Source organism: Carassius auratus, chromosome 4 (assembly GCF_003368295.1).
Source record: "Carassius auratus strain Wakin chromosome 4, ASM336829v1, whole genome shotgun sequence".
In the NCBI taxonomy this organism is placed as follows: domain Eukaryota; kingdom Metazoa; phylum Chordata; class Actinopteri; order Cypriniformes; family Cyprinidae; genus Carassius; species Carassius auratus.
This window is the reverse complement of record NC_039246.1, coordinates 9,160,036-9,177,663: the sequence shown is the minus strand read 5'-3', so window position 1 is coordinate 9,177,663 and position 17,628 is coordinate 9,160,036. Positions and strand designations below refer to the sequence as shown.

General features: G+C 37.6%; 1 protein-coding gene across 1 annotated transcript in view; it reads left to right on the top strand.

Moving 5' to 3' along the window:
- tmtc2a (transmembrane O-mannosyltransferase targeting cadherins 2a) overlaps positions 1 to 12,435 on the top strand; it is a 32,554-nt gene extending 20,119 nt beyond the window's left edge. Inside the window, exons 2-12 of the mRNA XM_026240217.1 lie at positions 1,704 to 2,277; positions 5,724 to 6,555; positions 6,646 to 6,760; positions 7,755 to 7,840; positions 7,925 to 8,109; positions 8,252 to 8,330; positions 8,912 to 9,033; positions 10,670 to 10,751; positions 11,225 to 11,339; positions 11,505 to 11,568; positions 11,705 to 12,435. Coding sequence (XP_026096002.1) covers positions 1,704 to 2,277; positions 5,724 to 6,555; positions 6,646 to 6,760; positions 7,755 to 7,840; positions 7,925 to 8,109; positions 8,252 to 8,330; positions 8,912 to 9,033; positions 10,670 to 10,751; positions 11,225 to 11,339; positions 11,505 to 11,568; positions 11,705 to 11,884 — 2,434 coding nt within the window. The 3' untranslated portion in view covers positions 11,885 to 12,435. The remainder of the gene's footprint in view (positions 1 to 1,703; positions 2,278 to 5,723; positions 6,556 to 6,645; positions 6,761 to 7,754; positions 7,841 to 7,924; positions 8,110 to 8,251; positions 8,331 to 8,911; positions 9,034 to 10,669; positions 10,752 to 11,224; positions 11,340 to 11,504; positions 11,569 to 11,704) is intronic.
- Positions 12,436 to 17,628: the final 5,193 nt, after the last annotated feature.

Below are 17,628 nucleotides of genomic sequence, written 5' to 3'. Positions count from 1 at the left end.
ACAGATAAACCTCATAACATAACTCGGCCTCATTACTGCTATTCAAAACAACCAGCTTTCTCAAGCACTGCTTATCTTTGGGTCAAATAAGGAATGGTAAGTGGAGACATAGACATTTGCTATAAAACTTAAATATTTTGGAGACACTCAAGTGCTCAGTGTCACAGCTGTCTACCGATGAGCATCTTGGGTTACATAAATTTGATTGGACCACACAAAATCTATACACACAGGGTACGTTTGTTTGTCTATCTACATCTTTTGCTTCTGAGTGTGTTTGTAATAGTTTTAGAGCAGTGCATGCTGTTTGCTAATACCTTCAGTTATGACCTCGGAGCGAAGCTGTAATCTGATTTATCATGGCCCAATTAAAACAAGATTACCTCATAATCAAACGTACATGACATAAGCATCTACATAAACCCAGATAAGAGTTAATAATGTACAATTGTTTGATAAACACTGTGGTCCATTTCTGAAACTTTCAGGATTTACTGTCTAGAAGTGCACGAAGGGCTACACTGATTCATCTAAATGTAAAGCAAATATTCTTTATTTAATATATTTGTTTACAAATTATATATTATGCATTTTTAATTGTATTTGTTCTTCACTTGGCTCTTGAATAGACTGTTAATATAATAAAGAAAATGGCAATATGTGGAGTTACAGTTGTGAAATGTGGCGTCTGATGGTTTGTGACCTCACTGCAGGGGTCATAGCGTGATGGCGGCCGTCGATCTCTTCATTTTCCCAGCATTGTGTTTCCTGAGTCGAAAACAAGTGCAGGCTTTCTCATGGAGTCACAGAGAGCTCTATAGACAGAGATATGGGTCACAGGAAACTGCGCCACTTGTACTGAAGGCTTGATGTATTAACTACCACTGAAACAGACTGGAAAAGTGTTATTCTCTCTCTATTTTTTCAGGGGCTGGGGTGGGGGGGTATATTCATTTTTTTAAGATATATTTTTGTTGGATGTTTATTGCATTCCATATCACTGTTTTCAAGCTACTGTAAGATTTTCCCTCTAACTTTCTTTTGTTTTATTGTATATCTAAGAAATATAGAACCTTGTTGGCCTCAATTTTTTATTCTTTTGTTTTCTGAGATACAGTAAATGTGCCCATGTTCATTCCCCCCGTGGCTTTGGCTTTCAATTTCTCATCCTTCAGAGATCATTGTAATTTAAATATTCAAATCAGCTCCACTCCCACATCATTGCCAATCACAAATGAAAAGAATACATTAAACTGATGAATACATTAAGAAAGCGCATGTATTGTGCTACTGTCACTGCAGGGACAGCAGGATAGTGATGGCTTTATTTAAAACACTGTGAAATACAATGAGATCACAGGTGCTATTAAAATTTACTGCAAAGCTGCATTAGAACAGACTTTATTTATTGTTATACTTTATAAAATAATTTAAAATGTATTCTTTTTATTTTAAATTATTTTATAAATCGCCATCACCTGCTTTCAGATGGAGTGGCTCTTAGCCGTAGTTCACTGGCAAGCTAGGCAATATCGTGTTCATAATCGCAGATGAATCAATCGCATGCGATTAATTGCACAGCCCTATTGTAAACACAAGGTTTATGCAACTTTTATAGTGTTCATGTTCTAAATGTCTTTTTATGCAGTATGGCACCTATTAACTGTATGTTACCTTTTTTTTCTTCTTTCGATATTCTTTAGCCGAGCAATCAAAACCAACCAAGACCTCCTACCAGACACTCCATGGACGAACATCCTGTACGATGACTTCTGGGGCACTCTACTCACCCACAGCGGCAGCCACAAGTCTTTCCGCCCTCTCTGCACTCTCTCTTTCCGCCTCAATTATGCCCTGGGCGGCTTGGACCCCAGGGGCTACCACCTGGTCAATGTGGGCCTGCACTGCTGCGCCACTGCGCTCTTCACTGCATTCTGTCGCCCCCTGCTGGGCGGAGGACCGTGGAGCCTTTTGGCGGGTCTGCTCTTCGCCTCTCATCCCGTACACACTGAAGCGGTAGCTGGCGTGGTGGGGCGAGCAGATGTGGGTGCAGCTTTTTGCTTCTTGTTGTCCCTGATCTGTTATGGCCAGTACTGCCGTCTCAGGGCCAGGGTTGAATGGCGGACAGCGCTGTGGCTTGCTGGGAGTTTGGGTGCTGCTGCGGCTGCTTTACTGTGGAAGGAGCAGGGAGTCACTGTTCTGGCCGTCTCAGCCGTTTATGATCTCTGTGTTGTGCGTCGTCTGAGACTCCGGCAAGCGGTAATGATGGTGATGAAGGTGAGAACTGATTCTCATTGTGTGAATCAGCCTTAGGTCCAAGCAACAATGCAACAGGAACAATGAGGTGGTACAAAACCAGGTCCTGAAACTTATAAAATATAATTTTATATATATAACTGATATAAATCCAGAGTCTAGTTTCAGTTTATTTCAGCTTATGCTCAAAGTTCCAACCTGTCTTGGAAAATGCATGTTTGTAATGCAAGAAAATTACCCAGATTTCTTAGAAAATGAGTTGGTCTTTAATTTTTTAGTGTAATGTTATAATAAAACTGTTGATTATGATTACAGACCTTTAGGCTTGTAGGTGCATAAAAAATTTAAAAAAGTGAAATCACTATGACTCAAGGTTATTAACATGTTTTCAATTTTTTTTTAATTGAAATAAAATAAAATAAAATATAAAAATACAAATTAAAAGAAAAAGAAAGTTACAATGTTGTCTTGGTATCTTACTGATATAATTTCAATGTAAAGTGCTGAAAGAACTAGTTAGCAATAAATAAAAACATAAAATTTAACTAAAACTGGAAAAAATAGTATTTAAAAAATACTATATTACAAAATATTAATAATTATAATAATACTTTACCTATTACTAATGTTCTTGAATATAATGTCTTGTAAAATAAAGGAACTGTCAAAATGGCTTTTACTTATTGACATTTTTATATAACGGAGTATTTTACTGTGTTTCATCCTGTTAATGTTACCCTATTTAACAGACAGATGATAAGCATTGCATTATGGCAAATGCCATGTAGATGGGCAATGATTCTGTCAGAATTATCACACTTAAACTCATGATGTGTTCTGTACAATATACAAAGCTAATCTTTAAATGTCCATTTTTATCAATATTATAATAAATGGGGATTTTTACAGCTCTCCTCCACCCGTCTCCAGACAATAATACAAGGGTAATCTTACCAGTCCAGACTCTGTACACAGATGCCAACCCCGCTGCACATCTGGGCTCTTTATCGTGGCCTCTCTGCCCATGTCTCCGGCTTTTCTTGCTTGTAATCACGAGGTGCACGAGAGGGGCGACAGGGAGAGATTACAAACCCTCCAGACGGCCACGAGCGCATGGGAACGCAAACAGAGGGGGAGAAAGGAGGATGAGGAGGAAGAGTAGAGAGGAAAGGAAACCATGCCCTCACTTCCCCTCTTTCTCTTTATCAAAGTACTTTCTCGTTTACTCTTAGTCCCATGGTGTAAAATTGGCTCATTGGCTTTCAGTGCTTCAGAGGGGCCTCATTAAATTCAGAAGGAACGGTCAACAATAAAAGATCCCACAGGATCTTCTGAAATGGTTTTTGAACAGCGAGGCTCTGACTTTGCATATTTAATGCCACGCGTCTTAGACTTTAAATTCACGCGGTAATGAATGCGTATCAGGGTAATGAAAACAGATAGGGTGCCCTCATTGATATTCCAGAGGCTACAAACACCCCTAATATATGATATTGCTTTGATTTGAGCAGAATGCGGTGTGAGTCTAAAACAATACGCTGTAGATTAGTTTTGAGGTTCAGCCATATGAGTGCACAATGCAGATAGAGGGCAATTTTTCATCCCATTTGCTCTCTAATCGGACGGAGATGAGATAAGGCTCTGTTGATTGTCTGGAATGCGTTCTGCCCTTTTTCTGAATAGCACATGGCTGCTGGTTTAGTGCAGGATCTCCACACCAGCAGCCAACCTGTCTTATTCCAGAAAAAAAGAAAAAGAAAATGCTAATTTGATTATTGAACTTTTAAGGGGGAAATGCAAAAAGTCGAAAGACTGATTAGCAAGGTATATGAATCTTTCAAGCTTCACAAGGAATTCTTCGTAGTCGCTTTTAAAAAATAATTCCACTTTTACGCACAATATTTTGACTCATTTGTCTCAAGTGGAAAGATTTGCAAATAACAGTCAACAGATTGATTAATGTGGCATCGTTTTTGCTGTGACAGGAAATTCAGCTGTGAAATGATGCTATGGATCTCACACTTCCTTGAATACAGTTCATTTCTGGTGTGTAATGACTTTTAGATGCATGAACTGTCTGAGGTGTTATATGTATTGATGTTACTCAGACTGTAGTAGGTCTGCTGTTGTTGATGCTCCTACCTTTTTCTTGATGTTAAAAAACTGAAAGATCCTGATTGAATTTGGGCAGTGTCCCAATAGAGAAAGCTGCAAACCCACAACCTTCGTCACGAGTGGCGTAATTAGCAGCAGCTAAAACAAGCACTTCCTTTGTCCTCTGCAGTGTAATGAGTTCAGTTCATCAATGTCCTCCAACGCCCTGGCTATTTCTGTTTGGATTTTGCACTAAATGCAGAGGTTATTCTGTGTGTTTTATGCATTCTTTTTATTTTAGTTACTAACTTTTATAAGCAGAGAAGAATATTATCCTGCAGGAAAATTGCTATTGGTCTAGTGACTTTCTTTCACATCTCCGTTGATAAGGTCTTTGTCATCTCCAATCTAAGATTGATTTTCACAGTTTAGTAAAAAAGAGCGGGAACAAAAACAGGTGATGAAAGAGTGTTCATTTATTTCAACCCTGAACCATAGATTGAAGTGTCACGCTCAGTGGGAGCAGAGGATCTATTGTGGCTTTAGTCCATAAGTTTCTGGCCCGTTGTGTGTGAAATAAAGGAATCAATATTTGTGGCATCTAATTTCCCTGGTCTTTGAGCTCAACTTCTCCAGTGTGCACTCTGTCAATTGTCATGCTGTGCCCAAAGAACCATTTATATAAGAAAAGATTTTTCAATTTTACACTCAAAGAACTGTTCAGTATGCAGGATGTAGTATATAGTAGAAATGCAAAGGAGTGCCTTTCCCTTTCCTTTCCTTTCCTTTCCTTTCCTTTCCTTTCCTTTCCTTTCCTTTCCTTTCCTTTCCTTTCCTTTCCTTTAATTTTCTTTAATTTCCTTTCCTTTCCTTTAATTTCCTTTCCTTTCCTTTCCTTTATCCATTCCTTTCCTTTCCTTTATCCATTCCTTTCCTTTTTCATTTCCATTCCTTTCCTTTCCTTTCCTTTCCCTTCCTTTCCTTTTTCCTTTATCCATTCCTTTCCTTTCCTTTCCTTTCCCCAACCCAAACTTTATCTGAAATCAGAAAATCCAAGTCCTTACTATCATTTAAAGCTGATAAAAAAATATAGAGATGTAAAATAAAACAATTCCGTTTTTATTTTAAAAAAATAATAGAAATTAAAATTATATTCACCACATAGTTTTTTAAAATCTTAATGTTATTTCCACCATTGTTTTTTCAATCTCTTAATGCAGTTAAACACAATACATCATGTGAGACGTGGTGGGATTTTTCATGACTAAAAAAATGTAATTTCTCCTGTTGCAAATCTATGTCCACTGTTAAATGTTGTTACTGGACCAATTAAAAGTGTCTCAACAGATGCATTTCATTCTCTTCATTTCTAGGGGAAGAACATGAGCTTGCTGGTCAGTCTCGCATGGCTTGTTGGTTGGGGGATGATTCTTCTGGCAGTTCGGTTTTACTGGATGGGCAACAAGCCTCCAAACTTCTCCAACTCTGACAACCCTGCAGCCGACTCACCTCACTTCCTGACCAGAGCACTCACTTTCCTGTACCTGCCAGCTGTCAATGCCTGGCTCCTACTCTGCCCTGACAAACTCAGCTTTGATTGGTCAATGGATGCAATTCCTCTGCTCCGATCCATCACTGATTGGCGGAACCTTCAGTCAGTTTTGTTTTACTTAGGATTTGCTCTTCTATCATGGTTTGGCTTGAGAAACCCATCGCTGCAGTCCTCTAAAATCAGTGACACCAATGGAAAATCACATATGAGCAATGGAAAGTCTGCAACTAATGGATACAGTCATAATCATGATGACAATCACTACAGGGACTCAAACTCCCCCCCAAAAAATGGATATCATAAACCACCCAAAGCACCTCAAAAATCTCTTCCAGCCACAGAGAGTGTGGTGGTCTTTTCCCTCGGACTGCTGGTTTTGCCCTTCATTCCAGCCACTAATATGTTCTTCTACGTGGGCTTTGTGGTGGCCGAGAGGGTGCTGTACATCCCCAGTATGGGCTTCTGTCTGCTCGTGACCGTAGGGTTGAGGAGCATGTTTGTTCGCTGCAGGTCGAGACGCTCCAGAGTGTTCCTGCTGGGCTGTGCTGCAGGTCTGCTGCTTCTCTACAGCCTGAAGACTGTGAGGAGGAACCAGGACTGGCAGAGCGAGGAGATGCTGTACAGGTCTGGCATTGCTGTAAACCCTGCTAAAGGTGAGCTTGGAGAGCTGGGCTTTTGCAATCAGATATGATAGTACTGACAAAGTAAATACTAGTGAAATTTCTTTTGTCTGTTTCTCTTAGCTTGGGGTAACCTGGGTAATGTTCTGAAGAACAAGGGAAAGATGGCCGAGGCAGAGAGCGCGTATAGAAATGCTCTTTATTACCGTGGAAATATGGCAGATATGCTCTACAACCTGTGAGTACACAAACACAGACATGTTTTTTGCCACTACATCACACTTAAAATGTCAGAATGAGGTTGTATATATATATATATATATATATATATATATATATATATATATATATATATATATATATATATATATATATATATATATATATATAAATAAAATAAATGAATAAAAATATCAAACCAAATGGGTTCTGAAAACAAATGATACTAACCCTTTTTTTCAGAATTAACTTGATCTTTGGTCTTTTTCTGGCAATGGTGATTTTTGATTAAGGTGATTTTTATTGGATGTATCACGTTAATCATGAAAATGTTTGACAACCAGAAGATTTTTTTAATTTTTTTTTATCAAAAGTTTTTTTGCTTGTGTTGGCTTTATTAAAAAATAAATATATAAATATAATAGGTACCAATAATAGTTTGTTTTATTATTGAATGCATTGCCATCCATGCATAATGTTATATAAAGTATTCAGATACTTGAGTTTGTGTTACTCTGTTCTGAACTTTTTTTATTTAGTGAAAAAAATTTATACAAAAATGCTGATAAATACTTATTTAGCTTGCACTTAAGTCTTGTTGTTGTTTTTTTTTGACCAGAGATATGCAAAGTCATGACATGAGCAGATGTACACAATTATGGATATGTGCCATAATATTGCTCATTGCTCAACACTACAGAGCATTTAATATTTTTTAAGGTTGCCTCCAAAATTGCAAAGTCTAGTTAAGAGTCATACTTGGCATTCAGAAAACGAGAGTGGGAGGTTGAGGAGCAGTGAAAGTGTTTGCTCTATCTCTCACTCTGGGCTTGTGCATGTGACGGGATTTCATTAGTTCTTATATGCAGACTCGTGAGACACCTCTAACATTCATTAACCCTGGAGAGGAGCAGAGACCTTAGTGTTTCTCCACATTCTTGTCCTTGCAACAACCTCTTACTTCGCATATCATCTCTCAAGCTCAAAAGCAATGTGTGCTTTATTTCACTCAGTGGTTTGCTGCTACAGGAGAGTGAGCGATTCTCAGAGGCTCTGCATTACTACAAACTGGCCATCGGGAGCAGACCGACTCTGGCCTGTGAGTTCAGCTCTTCAGTTTCACCATTTTGACAAAAAAAAAAGTCTGTTTTTAATTACTTCTCCCTTTCGTCCTCTTTCACAGCTGCATACTTGAATGTGGGCATCATCCTGGTCTCCCAGGGGAATATCGAAGAGGCCAAACGCACCTTTCACACTTGCGCTGACATCCCCGATGAGAACCTGAAGGACCCTCATGCCCACAAGAGCTCCGTCACCAGCTGCTTGTACAACCTCGGCAAACTGCTTCATGAGCAGGGCCAGCACGAGGTACAGTACTCATCTGTATATGCATTCATTATTAGTTTAGATGGATGCAGTTATGTTCTTGTTTGAATTGTTCCATGGTGGTTCTTAATTAACAGTTCTCGTTATCACATTATGACTGTTTGTTTTTATTTGTTGTCCTCAGGAGTCGCTGTCCATGTATAAAGAGGCTGTGCAGAAAATGCCACGACAGTTTGCGCCACAGAGTTTGTACAATATGATGGGTAAGTGTTTATTTATCAGTGCATTCAGATGTTTTTATTTGAGATTCAGAAACACTTACATGACACTCTAAATAAATTATTTACATTTAGTCATTTTAGCAGATGCTTTTATCTAAAGCTACATACAAATGAGGACAATATAAGCAATCAAAACCAACAAAAGAGCAGTAATATGTAAGTGCAATGACAAGTCTCTATTAATCTAATGTATACAGTAGATGGCATCTCCAGTGATTTTTTTTTCCTACTACTACTACTCCTTTCCTTCACATCTGGAGATGCTACTGGAATATGATACATAAATGTCCTCGTGTTACTGATCTATTGTCATGAGATATGATGAGTTTACATTTATTTGTTTGGCAGATGCTTTTATCCAAAGTAATTTCAGAGTCCATTCAAAGTGTAAATTTTATTAACATGTTTCGTAGGGAGTAAAACACAGGACCCTGGTGTTGCAAAAGCCATCCATAACTTCTCAAACTCATCCCATGACTTGCTTGTCTCTGCATTTGATTTGATGGCATGGAGTGCAAAAAATTCTATGTAATTTTACACGTCCTTCTGACCTTGGCCCACAGGTGAGGCATATATGAGGCTGAATAATCTAGAGGAGGCAGGGCATTGGTACAGAGAGTCTCTGAAGGCCAAACCTGACCATATTCCTGCCCACCTGACCTATGGAAAACTGCTGTCTGCCATGGTGAGTCAAGCTGACAAGTGCATTATTAACCCTTCGTGTTTTTGTGCTGTCAAACGGTCATTGTGAATAACATGTGGAAGATCAAACATATAGTGGTGGTGTCTAAAAGTATGAGACTGCATTGAAAATCGTCAATTAAAAAGTAACATTTAAACCTTAAATGTATTTATTTATTTACTTGCACTTAAAATTGCAATCGTTAAGCCAAGCATTATTTATTATTTGTACTTTTATATTCATGTTTCGGGAAAATAGAAGCATTTTTACTTGTGGTCTCAGGCTTTTCTGATCTATTTTAGCGCACTGTCACTGCTATTACATTTTCAATATGAATGTAAAAACCTGAAGCTAAATGGATTTGTGAAAGCATAATTAAATATTAAATAAATTCAGCTTTCATTTCAAACTTGAAAAGGGGAGACCAAGTGGAAAGAAGAGTCCACAGATACCTGGTTATTAAAATAATTTGAGTCACAGAAGACCCTTCATGAGCCTCTTAATGCTGAGGTTCCTTTTAATTGCTTTGTCCTTGAGGGGAACATTAACACAAAATTGTCTCTCAGACACCAGCATCGCTTTGATGTCTGTCTGCATACAATATAACAGTCGTCCAGTCGCTTGTGATATTTTCTATTTTCCTCTCTGACCACTATGATGTAAATGGAGAGGGGTGATGAAGAAAGGTCGAGCAGCTGCGTCCCCCCAGGACGGGATATCTCACATCCTTCCTCTAATCTGATTTAGGTTTGTGTCCCGGCACGGCTGGTCAAGAGTCCAGACTGTTGCCTCAAACCTGTTTGCTCGCTTTAAATTCCCCTCACCGGCCTGTCCGTTTAATAAACAGCTTAAAACCAGTTATTATCCCTCAGGCACCGTGCTTAATGTAATTACTCTCTTTCTTATTGAAAACATCTTACTGGTGAACTTTTGACCAGCTGTCGAGGAACTGCAGTGTATTAGCCGGGTTACTCTGTGTCAAACGGTCAGGACAGCATCAGACAAATTGACTGAAGTTATGGCATGTTGTACTTGAACGATTCAAACATTTACTGTTCTGGTTTACTTTTCTGTCCAGCCTGGTTTTGAACTTCTATTGAAAATATGTCCCTGAAAACCTCTAAAGCTAATTTAATGCTTTAGTTGCTAGATTAAAGTACAGGTTGAGGCTAAAACAATAGCTTGTTTTGTATTTACCCTTTTGGATTCAAATCTGAAGCCATTTAGTGCTTTTTGAAACCTTGACTTATAGGTCTGTACATTTGATAAACGTTCTTGGATGTAGTTGAATGCTTTTCAGGAACCGTGGCTACATGCTACAGCTTTCCAAAGTACTACTTTAGACTCTTATCAAAAGTGTTTGCCACAGAACCATTCAGTGAATTAAGCATAATATAACCTCACTGCTTATGACAAGAACATATGCAAAGGTAACACCAACATGGAAGCAATCAGCACTGAACCATAAAGAAAGTGTACTTTATTAGAAAGCATACTAACCATAAAAAAGGTATACTTTCCCACACTTTGATAACGTCTAGCATCATATATAGCACATATTTAAAGGGTCTGGTTATGATTGTGTCCCTTCATTAATAATGCTGGGTGCAGGTGTAATTATTTCTTAATTTCTCCACAGGGACAGAAGTCTGAAGCAGAGCATTACTTCCTGAAGGCAATAGAGCTGGATCCTGCTAGAGGAAACTGCTACATGCATTACGGTACAATCTGATTTGCTTTCTGATTGATTTGCTTCACTTCTAATTTGTTTGATACAGTGCTCAAATATATTTGAAATTTAATTTAATAGTGTCTTTAAATATTTCACCTTTTATTTTTTTAATAAAATGTATTATTATTATTATTAAATCGTTTTTTTCCTGTTTATTATTATTACTGTTATTATATAGAATTTATGTAAATCTTTTAAGAATATTACACATTGTAATTTATTATGATTATTTATTAGAACTATAATTATTTTTATATACTGATATACTCATTTTATATACTGAAGTTCACTATGCCTCATGTTCTTCATCCTCCACTCTTCCTTTCTTTGTCTCGGTGTGTTCTTGGAAGCTTGCGCTGTGTATCTGCTCTGATCTCTGTCTGTTCGACCTGTGGGCTTCTGGCCTGCTGTGTTTGAGTTGTTTTCAATCCTGTGAGCTCCTCTTTCTTTCTTGTCTGTCAGGTCAGTTTCTGTTGGAAGAGTCTCGTCTGGGAGAGGCGGCAGCGATGGCTCAGAAAGCTGCAGAGCTGGACAGTTCAGAGTTTGACGTGGTGTTCAGCGCTGCTCATATGCTCAGGTGTGTGTCTCTCAAAAACATCTGCACAGTTTTAGTTTCAGGTGGTTTGCGGGTGAACTCCACTTGTTTCATCTTCCACAGCTACTTGCCAAATAGATACATGGAGTGATTTTATATAGTCAAACACTTGTTGTTGTTGTTAACTTAATGTGTGTTTGTCCACAGACAAGCCAGTCTGAATGAGGCAGCTGAAAGGTATTATGGGAAGGCAGCTGATTTAAGACCTGATGTAAGCACCTTCTATAGCTATTATTTAAGATTAAAGTACTGTCTTCCATCGTACTTGTTGCCTCTACTGTTTAGGAATATCAAAACCTAATTCTTTAGCCATCCTCATCCTAATTATCTGTTTCTTGATTTCCCAGCATCCAGCTGCTCTGATGAATCTCGGGGCGATCCTCCATCTTAATGGGAAGCTGAAGGAAGCTGAGAGCAACTACCTCCGTGCACTGCAGCTCAAACCAGACGACCTCATCACACAGTCCAACCTCCACAAACTCTGGAACGTCATGCAGAAACAGGGTCTGCGAGCCTCTGGCACGTGATCCGCTGCTGAAACCTCTGCTGATACTTCTGATCTGATTGGAGCTGTGTGCTGATTCAGTGCTTATTGAGAGATATTGCTGGAACAGGTTCAAACTTGAACTAGTCTGGAGGTATGGAAGGAAGATGGAGACTCTGTGAAAGTTTGCTTTGGACACTAAAGATCCCTAAAAGTGTAAAAGAATAGTAAAGTGCACAAACACAGGAGAGATGGTGTTTGCATCCTGCTGGATTGTATTCTTCTGAAAGCACTGACCATGTTGTATTTCAGTGGTTATCCCCCTCCCCCCCCAACTGAATCACATTTTCATTTTCTTTTGTAGTGACAAAGGAGTTGAGGTTGTCATTATGCTGATATTTAAAATGCCTAATCTTAATTTATTGTTGATAAATCAACAGTTTGTTACATACAGTGATTATTAATAGAACTTCAATTCTCAGTATCTCCCATCACTCAGATCTCAATCTATAATGGAGCACTATTACGTTGCTTTGTCTGATTTCAGGCTTTTACCAAATGTTTTACCACAATAAAATGTCTGTTTGACAATAAATCATTAAGAGTCATTATTAAGAGGAAAAAAGATAAGTGTTCAACACGAAGAAGCTCTCTCCTGTCTAAACACATGGACAAACCCCTTAAAGGGGTATGGGATTTAAATGCTATTTCATGCATACTGAGTTTAGTACACTGTTAAAGAGTTGGATTCCCATGCTAAACATGGACAAAGTTTCAAAAATTAAGTTGTAAGTTTGAAGGAGTATTTCTGTTCCAAAAATACTCCTTCCGGTTTGTCACAAGTTTCGGAAAGTTTTTTTCGAGTATGGCTCTGTGTGACGTTAGATGGAGCGGAATTTCCTTATATGGGTCCTAAGGCACGTCTGCCGGAAGAGTGCGTGCTCCCATAGAGCAGAGCACTGAGGGGCTGAGCAGCAAAGACATTTCACTGATCAGAGCGAGAGAGTTGCGAAATGTCATAAAAGGAGTGTGTTTTTGGTTGCCAGGGCAAGACAACCCTGCACAGATTACCAAAGAAAAAACAGCATTAAGGGACCAGTGGATGGAGTTTATTTTTACAGAGCATCAACGGAGTTGTGCAAGTGTTTGTGTTTGTTCCCTGCATTTCGAAGATGCTTGTTTTACGAACAAGGCCCAGTTTGACGACGGATTTGCGTATCGTTTATTTCTTAAGTATGATGCAATCCCAACGAAAAAGGGTCACGATCATGTGTTGGAACCGCAGGCGGTGAGTAAAACTGCTTAAAATATCTCTGCCTCCTTGTTAGTGCGTCTGCCTCCCATGCCGGAGACCCAGGTTCGAGCCCCGCTCGGAGCGAGTCGTTGCTTCTGCTGCTCCCGTTCAGTTTAAGCCTCGGGATCTGATTCTGGATCATAAATAAACGGCTGAATCTGACTGTTAGCCATGGTTTGTTTTGGATGATGTTTTTTTCCTCACGGTAATGTCACAACTTCCAAACGCTCTCAATGCAAAAGCCTACTGGCACTCCTGATTCTTTAGCTCCGCCCACACGTCACGCCTCCAGTCGGTCGTGTTTTTCTGGGAAAAATCGGTACAGACTTATCTTTCTCTTATGAATATAATAAAACTAAAGACTTTTTGGAGTTATGAAGGATGCAGTACTACTCTATAGGTACTCAAGATTAACAGGATATTGAGTGAAAACGCCCCCCCCTTAATAGATCATTTCTGTAATTATTGTTTTGCTGCCATCTATTTGAAGACTAACGCATTGCAGTATAATAAAAGCACCTTGCAGCCTGGAATTAAAATAGATTTTGTCGCCATCTTGTGGTTGAGCAACACATTGCTACATTCAACAAACCTTGTACTGTATAAATAAATAAAAGCGGTTTATTTACAATAAGACATGGATTTTTGTGTCAGTTTTCTAACAATTAATATTAAAGTTGAATTGATAATAATAATAATTGTGTGTGTGTGTGTATATATATATATATATATTGTGTGTGCAAAATTAAATTACATTTTCATACTTGTATTTTACATTTAAGTTCCATCAAATGTCTCAAAACCCGACTGTACAAACTTGATTTAATAAAAATATTTTATTTTAGAGTATTTTTATAAAACATTTTTTCAACAGAATGAACAATATAAAAATTGAATTACATTAGGATAATATAAATTCTAAGCATACAGTAGGCCTATTCAATTATCCATCCAGTTGTTTATATGCATAAATTCAAAATGTGCATAAAAACATCTGGAAACACTGCAAATTCATAGATGGAGGTGTAAAAGCTAAGGTAAATGCGAGTTAGCAGCTGCTCAGGGAGTGATGGTCCTCTTATGTCCAGAAACGCCCTCTCATAAACATCTGGATTAAACCAGACCTCTGTCTGTTTTTCTTACCCTCACTCTTGACATATTATTTTGTTATAATATGACATAAACATTTTAATAAATTACGCAAGACACAGAAATTCACAATATAGCATGCACCGGAACAAAATAAATATTTATTGTAGCGGGACAAAAGTAACAATCAGTTTTACGGACCTAACTGTGGGAAACAATGACGAAATAACGTGATATTTCTCAGCTCTGTCAAGGATTGAATGCTGAACATGCTGTCATAGCTTGGAATGCAAATGCATTAAGAGGCTCTGAGAAAATCGCTTTGTTACTTTCGTCCCCACTCTCCCCTAGTAGTTCTGTTGAAGTTCTGTTATGGACATTAAAGATCTTTATAGACTATAAAAGACGTAACTTTTCCTGCATAAAGCTAAACATGTTAAATGGTTCTCTTAATTTATCATTAAAAAATCAAAGGTTTGTCACCCTTTTATGGAACTTAAATTTCCCATCACACATAAATTTTAACACAATAAAGATTACGTTTTACAAAAAGAAAAAAAAGAAAAAAAGAGAGAAGTAACTGAATAATTTATCTTCCAGAAATCATTCAGCATTGTTCTCACATCCACGTCTGAAGCGCGCTGCTTGAATGCGCCCATAACAGAAGAAAAAGCAATGAGACTGTTCAAGTTTTTTTATTTTACTGTGTGCTTTGCGATGAGAAGAATAAGACATAATTCACCCCAAAAAGATGTGATGTGGTTGAAGATTTGAGAAATGGATTTCCTCAGTAAAAGAAGAATGAAGCACTTTATTTAGCAGAGATCATAAACATGAGTAAGTCTCATTATATTTATTTATATACTTGTACTAGTTTTCACATAATGTGTAAACATCTTGCTAGTTAGACTTTTTCCAAAGACTTTTTCCAAACTATAATTCCTGACTAAATGTATAATCAAGTGAAACATTATGAAGTTTAAATAACAATATACAATACTATACCATTCAAAAGCTTGATGTAAATAATAGAAATGTTTAAAAAAAATGTTTGAAAGTCAGCTTTGATTGTTCTAATAAACTGTTTAACTGCTCCCCCAAGTGGATATTAAATTATGTTGTGGGATAATTAAATATATTCTTAATAAACTACAAACATAAAATGATATACATTTATTTTGTCCTCACATTCTTTCTTGTAACTCTTCACTCTCAGTGACACAGCTGACAGAAAGGCTCATTATGCAGGCCTTTGTCTTCTCAGGTGTAAATCACAATGATATTCATGATAGTTGGCGCCTACTCTCATATGACCTTTACCAACAAAAAGTGTCTTAGAAAATTTAAATCAATATATTGTTTTCTGTAGCTAAGTGAGTAAACAAGATGAGTTTTTATGTATTTTAGTGCCTTATTCAAGTGATTTAACATTTTTAGTTTTTCACTAACCATGCATAATATTTTTATTCCTCAAAAATACAATCATGTACATACATGCTACTCACATATTATTATAGCCCAGTTTGTGCTGATTACAGTGAGATTAAACTTTAGCCATTTAGATATTTATAAGAAACTGAAAAAAGTGCAAATGTCAGGACATGACAAAACTTCTCCAGGCCCCCAAAATACCCTTAGACTCCAGGCAAATGCTGTTTTCTGCCATCTTGTGGATGAGTACCTCCTTGCTACGTTTAACACAAAGGGTTACTGGGTTCTCTATGTGAGTTAGTTGTTGCCCCAGTGAATTAAACCTTTTTGATTAGTTTAAAACTAATTGGTGATACGGTGTGTGGTTTCTGATTTTTCTAGCAATATATATATATTGAAGTGCGCATTTATCAGTCTCTGTATCTCAGCAGGTGTTGATTCTGTAAATATCCTGGTGTGCTTCCTCTCTTTAATGTTTTCTGTATTACGTGTGACTATTTTTGACTCTGGTACTCTCTCTCTCTCTCTCTGTGTGTGTGTGTGTGTGCGTGTGAAGATGTGGGTGTGTGTGTGCCTGTGTGTGTATGTCTCTATATGGAGGAGGAGTCCATTTCAGCGCTGACGTTCCTTTGATATATATGGAAAAAAATGAGAAATGCCTCTTCTGATTTGTCACTGAAGTTGTTTGATGATTTCCTCTGTTCTGTCTAATAAGGTAATGATGAGCACGATTGGTACATTTTAGGGCTTTCCTCTTTAGGGGGCTCTTTAGGGGAGAAACTTCTGAGCTGATAAAATAGTGTGTGTCGTGCTGCATGAAGATGATGAGGAGTCTGAAGATGATGTTACTGCTAAAACTCATCACTGCTGGTAGGTTTATACGTTTAGTTAAAAAGGAAAACCATCTTTATTGCCACATTATTTAAATTTTGTGCATTTTTTAAGTTATTTCTGAAACTTCTCATTCTCTTGTTTTCTTATTGTGCTTTCCTCCTTTCTCTCAGTCTATCATACATCTGTTGCACAAAAAGTCAGTGTAAATGTGAAGTTAGCCGGTGGTCACAGTCGCTGTGCTGGTAGAGTGGAGGTTCTTCACAGAGGTCAGTGGGGAACAGTGTGTGATAATAGCTGGGATATGACCGATGCTGCAGTGGTGTGTAGAGAGCTGGACTGTGGAGAACCTGTAGATGCTCTGGGTGATGCTCATTTTGGACCGGGATCAGGACCAGTCTGGATGAGTTATGTTGTGTGTACTGGATCAGAATCTACACTGAAGAACTGTGGCTCAACAGGTTGGGGTAAAACGAGCTTTGATCATTCTAAAGATGCTGGAGTCAGATGCTCAGGTAAAGTGCTCCAAACCTCACCATAACAATACATCCTCAAAAATTTGGGGCCAGTAAGGTGATTTTACTTTGAGTCTTTTATTTGAGTCTTGTGTGTGCAAGGACTGAATTTATTGTCACGGTTAAATGGTAATTATTTGAATTATTGTTATTATTAAAATATTATTATTTAAAATATATTTTCTGTTTTATTAACAGTGTTTATCATTTATTATTATACCTTTTTCCATCGCTGCAGTCTACGCTGGCACATTCATTTTGAATGACTTCTTATATCTTAATATTTTATTATTATTTTTTCATATATAAAGATTATTGTTGGACTTTAAAATTAAAATATGAAATGTTGAGTGTTTATTTTTCCTATAAATCATTTAAAATGTCTGTGTTCTTTCAGGCTTTTCATTTTTATTTTATTTATGTTGTTTATAGCTTTAAGATTAGTTGGTGTTTGTTAAAAAAAACTAATATGCTAGTGGATATATTACTTTTATACATCAAGTGTACAAAAGGGATTTTCAGTAAATTTTTAAAATTAAAATTATCATCTGTGTTCTTTCAGAAGTCAGGCTGGTTGGAGGATCTCGCTGCTCTGGGAGGTTAGAGATACTTCATGATCAGACGTGG